Here is a 10,272-nt window from a genome sequence, read left to right as displayed (position 1 = left end):
AGAAAGTACTCTTTAAAACACTTTATTAAGTGTAAAAATGATCTGTGAATATATATCAGAGCTAAGCCGACCGGCGCGCCTTTCTCCTGCAGTCTAGACACACAACCACCAAAGAAAGAGCCTCTCTCCCCGCCGGTTTTTAAACTCAGCTAGGCTCCTCCTCCTTTACTGCTGGTGGAGCCAATGAAGTGTGCTAACAAGCCCCGGGCTCTGCCTCCCCCCCCTCGGTAGGAGTCAGGGAGGGAGCCTAGCCGGCGCCATGTTGGACAAAAGACCATGCGGCCTGGATGTCGTAAAGCTTGGAAAATGCCGTAAAGCTTCCCATATTAAATGTACGTTTTTATGTTCCGAAAAACCTAACAAAGACCCTCCCCGATTCAGACACAGCCAAAAAGTTTAGTTGTGCCCGAACTAAGACCGAGGCTATTGTTGACGGTGTTCTGGCACCTCATTCTGTAGAAGTGGCGCACGAAGCGCTCAAAAACATCCCATTTTGTGGTGTAAGCACTGATGGGAGTAATCACGGTGCGGTGAAAATCTTCCCCATAATTATTCAGTACTTTGATTGGAAGGAGGGTGGTGTGCAGAGTAAACTAATTCAAGTGCAAGATACACCAAACGAGACTGCAACCACCATCGCCAATTACCTAATGGAAACATTGGCAAAAAACAATTTGGCTTCCAAATGCGTCGCATTTACCGGCGACAATTGCAACACTAATTTTGGTGGAACCCGGCGTGACGAAGGGGGAAATAATGTATTTGCAAATTTGAAGAGAATGCTACAAAACAAAACATTGATTGGCGTAGGTTGCCCAGCGCATATTCTTAACAACTGTGTCCATCACGGGGCAGACAGACTTGATGTGGACATTAAGAATATAATTTTTAAAATCTACCAGTACTTCCACATTTACACTGTGCGCACAGAGTCCCTCAAAGAGTACTGCGATTTTGTGGATGTTGAATACAGGAGGATGCTGTCACGCAGCAAGACCAGGTGGCTCTCTCTGTTCCCAGGCATAGAGAGGATGCTGCAGATGTTCCCTGCTTTAAAAGCATTCTTTTCGTCTCAGGAAAAGCCACCCATGATGATCAAGGGATTTTTTGAAAACCCATTTAGTGAGATATACTTGTGGCACATGCACTCACTCATGTCCGTCTTCCACAATCACATTCAAGAAATGGAAAGGGAGAACAACTCCATCATGGAGGTTAAGAAAATATTGAGCATCATCCACAACATTCTTATTGAACGGAAGAACAACAATTTCATGTCCCTCAAAGTTAAGGGACTGCTGGCCGAAAATCGCAGAGAAGGACTTGAAGAGGGCTGTGACAAGTTCATAGCTGATGTGCTCGGCATGTACAGTTCATGTTTGGAGTATCTGGAGAAGTGGATGACACCTATGGAAGAGTTCTCACCATTCATGTGGATGGACATGAGTGAGCCACCAAAGTGGAATGATGTGGAGGCCTGCATCAAGTACCTTGGAGAAAAGGGGGTGCCAATTGATGATGTTAAATGCTTTGACCAAGTTGCTAATCTGAAGAAATTCATAGAAAGCTGCAGTGATGATGACGCATTCATGGGCCTGCAGGTGCACCAGAAGTGGACCAAATACTTTGAGAAGGCCAAAAGCATTGGATGCTACTCAGAACTGCTGAAGATTGCACAGTTTGTTTTTGCACTTCCTCCTCACAATGCAAATGTGGAGAGAGTTTTTTCACTGATGCAGAGCCAGTGGACAAAGGAGAGGAACCAGCTCTCAGTTGAATCATTGAAAGGGATCCTATTTGTGCAATACAATTTCAAAAATATGTCTTGCAAGGACTTTCATACGTATGTGTTGAGCCACAAGAAACTGCTGAGAAAGATCAGCTCTACAGCAAAATATAAATGGGCAAAGAAGGACGAGAAAGAAAAACCAGATGAAGAGGAGGAAAAACCAGACGAAGAGGAAGATGAGGATTAAGCAGGAAAGTAAAGATGGTCTATTGATATTTTTGTTGGTATTTTTGTATTTTTGCTAATACACAAGAGGTATTTTTTTGTTAATTGGCTGTAGTGTCATGGATATTTGCATTTCTTCTTTCAGAACATTAAAAACTAAGAATTTTTCTCAAGTCAAGCTGGATGTATCAACAAGATGGTAATCTTTAAAAGTTACTGCCTGAACTTCGGTTGACACCTCATTTCTGGGTTTAAGACCCTTTGAACTAACATACTGAAAGGCTCCCTGGGGAGAACCTGATTTCGGACTGACTTTCCAGACCTCTTTTGTCTAAACAAAAGGCAGACCTTTACCATAAAAACCCATTTGGCTCAATGTTTATTACCCGGAGGATTTCTGATGTGTGGGAGTCTATCTCTTAATGACTCTCTAACGACTCAGTCACTGCTACAGGGACACACTTCTCTAGACAGTAAGGCACCGGGGCTTTCAGAGTCCCCCAGATCTGCTGGGAAAAGATCACCCCTCTACCCCCACAGAGGGACCCACTCACAGTTACACATTCCAGAGCTTAAATGTGCTAGGTTTTGGTAATATGCTGTCTGCTTATATGTTATAATTTGCCACAATTACACCCCTCAAAGTTCTACTGCAATTGTGTCATGTTTGTTAATGTGTGTCCTCTTTTATGTTATAACCGGCTCAGGGTAAAACTGTTCAAATATTAGTCTGACCCAATATAAGCTTAAAATCTTAGGAAGTATTTCATGCTCTGTTGTCTCCACAGAATGTTTGCATGTGAATGTATGAAGTTGTTTTAGTAATCATTTATCAGGTTGTGTGTTTATAGTAATACCTGTATAATCCTATTAATGTGTGCTAAAGTTATCAAAAACACTTGATGTTGTTGATTCTTGTTGCTAAAAGTTAACATATCCCAGTATATATAGATATACTTATAAGAGTGCCTATACCAGTCTGTATCTAGTATTAACGTTTAAATCGTAAGAAATATTGGAATGTTTAATGCTAGATAAAAGTGGTAATTTGTAAGAGCTATAGTGCCATCCAGTGGTTACTTATAAGTTACTCCTTTTTGGTGGAATGTAGGAAGCTAAAATTACGCCACACCCTCGGTAGGAGGTCCTGGTCATCTTATTGGTTTTCCCTAAGCAAAACTCCTCCCCTCACTGTCCCTTGAAAAGAGGCGGTAAAGCTGATGCAAGTCTCTCTCAGAAAAAAAGGAACACGTCTTCGACCCAAGAAAAAGGCTCCAACTCGACACTCTGGACTTCAACAAGGAAGAGCTAAAGCCATCGGACCTGAGAAGATCACCAGAGGACAGCTGACCCGACTGAATCCCCAGTCTGGTAACCGTGACCCCCAGCTGGCTTGGCTCTAGAGCCACTACCGTCTAGGAGAAGCGCTGGCCGCATCCACCAGACAGACATCAGCCACAAGCCCTCTTTTCAACGCTCCTTGCCCAGATTCGGACGCGAAGGCAGAACCCAACCTCTTCACGCAATCCTTGGCATGAGTCTCCTTGCAGAGCTGTTCTAAGGGAGTGAACATCCAGACTACACGCACCGCGTTGTTGAGCCGACCAGAACAGAGGAGTCACCGATCCCATCTGTTGAAAACTGGTCAAAAGAGCTCCAACGTGAAGAACCATCGCTGGACTTTGAAGACTACAAAGGTAGACAATACATTCTCGCTTTCGTGAAGGGCTTGGTTCTGTCGGCTATTATTTTTCTAACCTAAACTTATTAATAACAGACATCCTAATTAGACACGTCTCCCTCTTTTCACCAAAAAGGTTCCATTCATAAGTTCTTAATTTTTGATTTAGTATTTTCCATAATTTTACTCTTGTTACTGTTTAACCATATATTCCTTTTTATCAAGTACTGTTTTACTATGTTTAATCTTCAATAAATATGATAATCATTTAAGTTGAGTGTGTTAATTTTGATTACCAGAAGCGAGAATAGACTTAAAGAATTCCATCCTACAGAATAGAGCTGATTGGTCCTTAATTTGGTTTTTCTGGAATTTGCCAAAACCTAAGTTAAAATAAACTAAATTCCGGTGGTGCCCCTTTCATATTAAAAAGGTTATTAATCTTTTGAAGCTACTTATTATCACAACATGGCTAATTTGTTAATTTATTTTTTCCAATAGCTGATTGTTAATTAGTTCATTTGTTAATTTATTTTTTTCCAATAGCCTACAGAACAGACAATATTTCGTTCATTACTGAGGGTAACTGAGTATCATGTGTTATTTGGAGTTGAGAGTTATTGTTAACTTTTGTTGTTAAGTGAGGGATGTTTAGATGAGACATTATTTATTTCATTGTGCTATTCATTCATTACAGGAAATGTTAACTTAAGCATTTTGAATAAATGCATTTTGAATAAAATTATCATTTGTTATTGGAGTTTTTGTTGTTGACTTTTACTGAAAAGCATTTTTAATAAACCAACTGTAAATATCATGTTATTGTAGGATTACGTGGGCCTATGTTAAGTGAGTGCATGCCACAGTATATGTAACCCCCCCCCCCCCAGCTACTTATTATCACAACATGGCTAATTTGTTAATTTATTTTTTCCAATAGCTGATTGTTAATTAGTTCATTTGTTAATTTATTTTTTTCCAATAGCCTACAGAACAGACAATATTTCGTTCATTACTGAGGGTAACTGAGTATCATGTGTTATTTGGAGTTGAGAGTTATTGTTAACTTTTGTTGTTAAGTGAGGGATGTTTAGATGAGACATTATTTATTTCATTGTGCTATTCATTCATTACAGGAAATGTTAACTTAAGCATTTTGAATAAAATTATCATTTGTTATTGGAGTTTTTGTTGTTGACTTTTACTGAAAAGCATTTTTAATAAACCAACTGTAAATATCATGTTATTGTAGGATTACGTGGGCCTATGTTAAGTGAGTGCATGCCACAGTATATGTAACCCCCCCCCCCCCCCCCGGCTCCAAGGTGTCCTGGTTTTCCCAAATGAAAATATGGTCACCCTATCTAATCAAACCCCGCTCTGTACCACGCAACCTCCGAGCCTCTAGTCTAGCTCGACTTGAGCCTCCATCCAGGACTAAAGGAAGACGAGCATCAAGGCTGTTCTCTGTTCTAGCGCCGAAGTGGTGGAACGAACTTCCTCTGTCTGTCCGAACATCTGAGTCTCTTGCTGTCTTTAAAAAACGATTAAAAACCTTCATCACCTTTTTACTAAACACTTAGGCTGACTTTTACTTATTTACTAACATTTTGTTCCATTCTTTTCCATTTCCAAAAAAAAAGGCACTTTGGTTCTAACAGGTTTTAGCAGATTTGTGTTCTTCGACTGTTGTTTACCTAAACTTGAGAAATAAAATGTTCACTATAGAAGCACTTCTGTAAGTCGCTCTGGATAAGAGCGTCTGCTAAATGCTGAAAATGTAAAATGTAAAAAATTCACAAATAAGTGCAGTTTGAAACGCGGGTTAACACTTTCTTCTACTTACCATGAAGTGAGGCGCTGTAGCGACATCAGTAAGTGCTGCCATCATGTGGAGCAAAGCCGCATTAACACACTGTACTGTTCTTTAGCAGACGCTAAACCAAAGCGATTTACAGTAGTGAGCGAATACAATCACAGCGAATGAAGGGTTAAGGGCCTCGCTTAGGGGCCAAACTGTGGCAACTCTGCGGCGGTGGAGTATGATTCAATGAACTCCTGATCACTAGTCCATGACTTTAACATTCAGCTACTACTGGCCTGCAATTCTGATTCATTTCTATTGTTATAAAAATGAATTAGTTTAGATGTTCAGAGGATTGTAGTACATGATGTTTATGTACCTCTTTTAATTATATTTGTAGTAAATATATTTTAAAGAAGACAGCAAGAAGGTCTGTAGCTGATGTTATAGTCAATAATACAGCCTTAAACGAATGTTTGGACACCCACGGTCAAATTCCATGTTTAGTTAATGTTTCAAATGTAAAGAAGGAAGAACCTTCACCACAGTGGAGGGTAAATACAGCTTTTTCCCTGCAAATTCCTTTTGATTTGGTGAATTCAACATTTAAAAAAGTAAAACATATAAATCATGTAGGATTCATTCATACCAGTATGTTAAATACAGTAAATAAACTAATTTTAAACTAGGTAAGTTTGCTGTAGAGGACGTGTTCTCTTAATTTTGCTCAACCAACATCAACAACACATGGAATGTGACTAACGCTGTTCAAACATTTACATAAGACTGTTTATCACTGCAGCACTTCTAGATCATGGTACTATAAACATAATTCAACAGACTTCGTCCCAAATATTTTATTTATTAAGAATGAAAGTTATTACTCACACTACAGAGAGCACAGATAGAGAAACAGATAGTGCAGAAGTTTAAATGTAACCCAGAGTAACACAGGATTTTATGGTACATCAATATGATCATAATTTACAAAATATTGAGCAAATGTTTATTTACCCACTGAAATCAAAACAGAATTTGAAGTAAAATCTGCATTTTGGTGTCAATTTAGTTTGACATGAATAGTAAAGGCAGCACTATTTACAAGGCATTTGCCAGTGAATGTGATTTAAATAAGTCAAATATTTTAAATAAAATATTATATACAGTATATGAAATACACACAAACACCTGCTACATGACCATGCAAAGCACTCGTCTAACATAGTGATTTACACAAGATGCAATTCTCACCATGCTGAGAATGATCCACCACCTAAATAATACCTGCTCTGTGGTGGTCCTGTGGGGGTCCTGACCATTGAAGAATAGGGTGAAAGGGGGTAACAAAGCATGCAGAGAAACAGATGGACTACAGTCAGTAATTGTAGAACTACAAAGTGCTTCTATATGGTAAGTGGAGCTAATAAAATGGACAGTAAGTGTAGAAACAAGGAGGTGGTTTTATTGTTATGGCTGATCAGTGTAAGTGCCAATAATTGTGGAGGGGACTGTAACTCATATTTGTTGTTCTGAGGTCAATACAACCCTAAAAATTAAGTGTAGATTAAAATCCAAATAATAATGTACACAAAATGATTATAGACTGCCGTGAAAGCTGTACCCCAGTTCTGTCTGTATTTAATTGACCTGATGAGGATCCCCATTGGGTGAAAAAAGTGAAGGTCACACATCCATGTTGATGGAAGCACAGGCTGTTTCGGGACGGGTGCACCGGTGATGATAAGGTAAATAAAAGAGAAGCACGAACTGCACAACAAACTGTATCTTGTTAAAATAAAGCACAGGAAGAGGAGAATTTGTATGCAGATAAACCTTCCAAGCACACCAAACTCACTGTAGTGTGGTGGAGGGAGCATCGTGATATAGAACTGTGTCTCTGCAAACAATACAGGAGTGGATTTTTTATCTCAGTAGTCTACAGATGAAATCTTGAGGTTTTAATAAGACACCGAGTCCAAACTGGCTTCTAAAAAAAGAAGCTAAAGATAGATTTCTTATATTTAAAAATATAAACAATTAGATGGGGGGGTGGGGGGTGGGGCAGTTAGTCCTGGGAAATGGGGTCAAAAGTGAACCAAAATACCACATACTAATTATTACTAAGATTAGACAAAAGGATAAAAATTTACAGCAAAGGCTTTGAAACTAATTGCTAATGAAACTAATTTGTGCCATCTTAATCATTTACAGGTATATACATTAAAATAAAATAAAAAATAGATTATGTATGTAAGAGTGAAGTGTATATACGCACAGAAAGAATATTAAACAACAAAAACAAACGTTGCAGCTAGTTGTCAGTCTTCATCTAATAACAAAGGAAATGTTTATTAAATTCATTCAATTTTTAGTTGAAATCTAAAGAAAAAGGTTACTTTACAGTGTAACTAACTTTCTTAGATGCTGCAGATGAAGTTGAGCTTTTGGCTCTCAGGCAGGCTGATCCACTTGTGTTTTCCCCCGGACTCCACCGCTCCGCTCCTCTCTTCAGTGCTGCAGTCTTCGGCCCCTGTCCAGTTCCCCGGGGCCCAGTTCTCGTAGCAGAGGAACTCTCCTTCCACCCAAAACCAGAAACCCAGAGTGTGCCGCAGGCCGAGCCACACGTGTTCGGTGGAGGCTTTCTGAACCACATTCTCAACCCATCGCTGGATCTTCTCGCGTTGAATCGAGGCCAGGTCGTCATGATTATCCCTGCAGTATTTCAGAGCTTCTCTCCAGGTCTGATTCTGCTGTATCAGAATCAGTTTATCTTACACAACACACACACATACACAATCAAAATTATTATTGTGTAAAGAAATTCATACTGACAGTTTAAATCTGTAATGAAACTTACTCTCATGGCAGATAAATGGATGTTCATCTTCACACTGTGTATCATTCCAGTAGTATTGTTCCGAATTCCCACTCTTATGCACTGAAGCACATTTCTCATTACCATTACCACCAGCATTACCACCATTACCACCAGAATTACCACCAGAATTACCACCATTACCACCAGAATTACCACCAGAATTACCACCAGAATTACCACCAGAATTACCACCATTACCACCAGAATTACCACCAGAATTACCACCACCATTACCACCAGAATTACCACCAGAATTACCACCATTACCACCAGAATTACCACCACCATTACCACCAGAATTACCACCAGAATTACCACCACCATTACCACCAGAATTACCACCAGAATTACCACCACCATTACCACCAGAATTACCACCATTACCACCAGAATTACCACCACCATTACCACCAGAATTACCACCAGAATTACCACCAGAATTACCACCATTACCACCAGAATTACCACCACCATTTTTGGGGTAATCAGAAGACCAGTACTGGAATGAAGAATTACTCTGATCTGACCACTCCCATAAGTCACTGAATAGACCAATCCAGATAAAGTTTCCACTCACATTTTTCATTTTTTCCCAGATCTGATTATTCTCAGTTTGGTTTCTCACACTGACCAAGTCAGTGTGATTTGCTCTGCAGTATCTCTGAGCATCTCCCCATGTCATACTAACATCAATCAATATTAATCCACTAGTGCTCGTGTTCTCTGAAAAAAACAACAACATTTCATTTACACGTGAAGAACTGCTTTACAAAACTACAACAGTGTTTAAGTGTTATTATTAATACTTTATTCATATATAGTGTAAAAAGTAATTACCCCCTTTTGGTTGCCTTTTTATTGCATATTTGTAATTATACATGTTTTAGATTACTAAACAAAACATGAAAAGATCACAAAAAAGTTCAGTAAGTAATATAATCATCTTTATTTACATTAGTTAGCCCAAAAACATGTGGCTAACTACTGCATAAGGGAACACCCCAATTACTTTTTCACTCTACACTTAATCATCTTCCTAATAAGTCAGTACTTACTGTCATAACACACAAATGGATGTAAAGTATTACACGTGTCATCATTCCACATCCCGTTTCCATTCCACATGTTAACACAGATTTCTCCTGAGTTTTCATTTGGTTGTCCTGGATACCAGTATGTGTACAAGTCTCCATAAGTTTCATCAGCCAGAGACCACCGCCATTTTTTAACATCTTTTTTCTTCTGTAGTCCGATCCAGGTCTGATTCACCGTTTTATTTTTCAGAATGTTTATCAGCTCGTTCATTTCATCCATGTTGCTGATGGTGGCCAAATCAACGTAATTCTCTCTGCAGTATTTTTGCGCGTCTGTCCACTTTTTACTCTCATTCACAAAGTGATAGTTATGAGGAACATACGATCCTGCAGCACACAGCACTGAGAGCAACACGAGAACATGATTTATTAATTCATGATTTTATACTGCAGCAGATCTAATGATCAATTGCAAATGCTGGTAAAATATCAGACCAGGAAATGGCAATAGTGTCTAGTTTATTTATTTATTAGGATTTTAACGTCATGTTTTACACACTTTGGTTACATTCCTGACAGAAACAGTGGTTACCTGATACACAAGATTAATTAGTTCACAAGTTTAATATCAAACACAGTCATGGACAATTTTGTATCTCAAGCAGATTAACCATGATATAAAACTGACTTCCTAAAAACACTTTGATGTCAATCTACACACACACACACGCACACACACACACACACACACACACGCATCTACATACACACACATACAAATACACACACATCTCTACATACATATACACACACACCTACATGCAGTACATACAAATACACACACACACATATACACACAATCACCTACATACATACATACATACACACACTCACTTACCTACATAAATAGACACACACCTA

General features: G+C 38.9%; 1 protein-coding gene across 1 annotated transcript; it reads right to left on the bottom strand.

The window, feature by feature from the left end:
* Positions 1-7,856: 7,856 nt before the first annotated feature.
* LOC134329525 (C-type lectin lectoxin-Thr1-like) lies at positions 7,857-9,775 on the bottom strand (the record flags this gene model as incomplete). The annotated part of the gene is made up of 2 exons (XM_063010810.1): positions 7,857-8,209; positions 9,373-9,775. Coding segments are annotated over 2 exons (756 nt in total), but the record flags the coding sequence as incomplete, so codon positions are not given.
* Between the last annotated feature and the right edge of the window lie 497 nt (positions 9,776-10,272).

The sequence above is a fragment of the Trichomycterus rosablanca genome, chromosome 15, assembly GCF_030014385.1.
Source record: "Trichomycterus rosablanca isolate fTriRos1 chromosome 15, fTriRos1.hap1, whole genome shotgun sequence".
Taxonomy (NCBI): Eukaryota; Metazoa; Chordata; class Actinopteri; order Siluriformes; family Trichomycteridae; genus Trichomycterus; species Trichomycterus rosablanca.
This window is presented reverse-complemented; position numbering and strand designations above follow the sequence as displayed.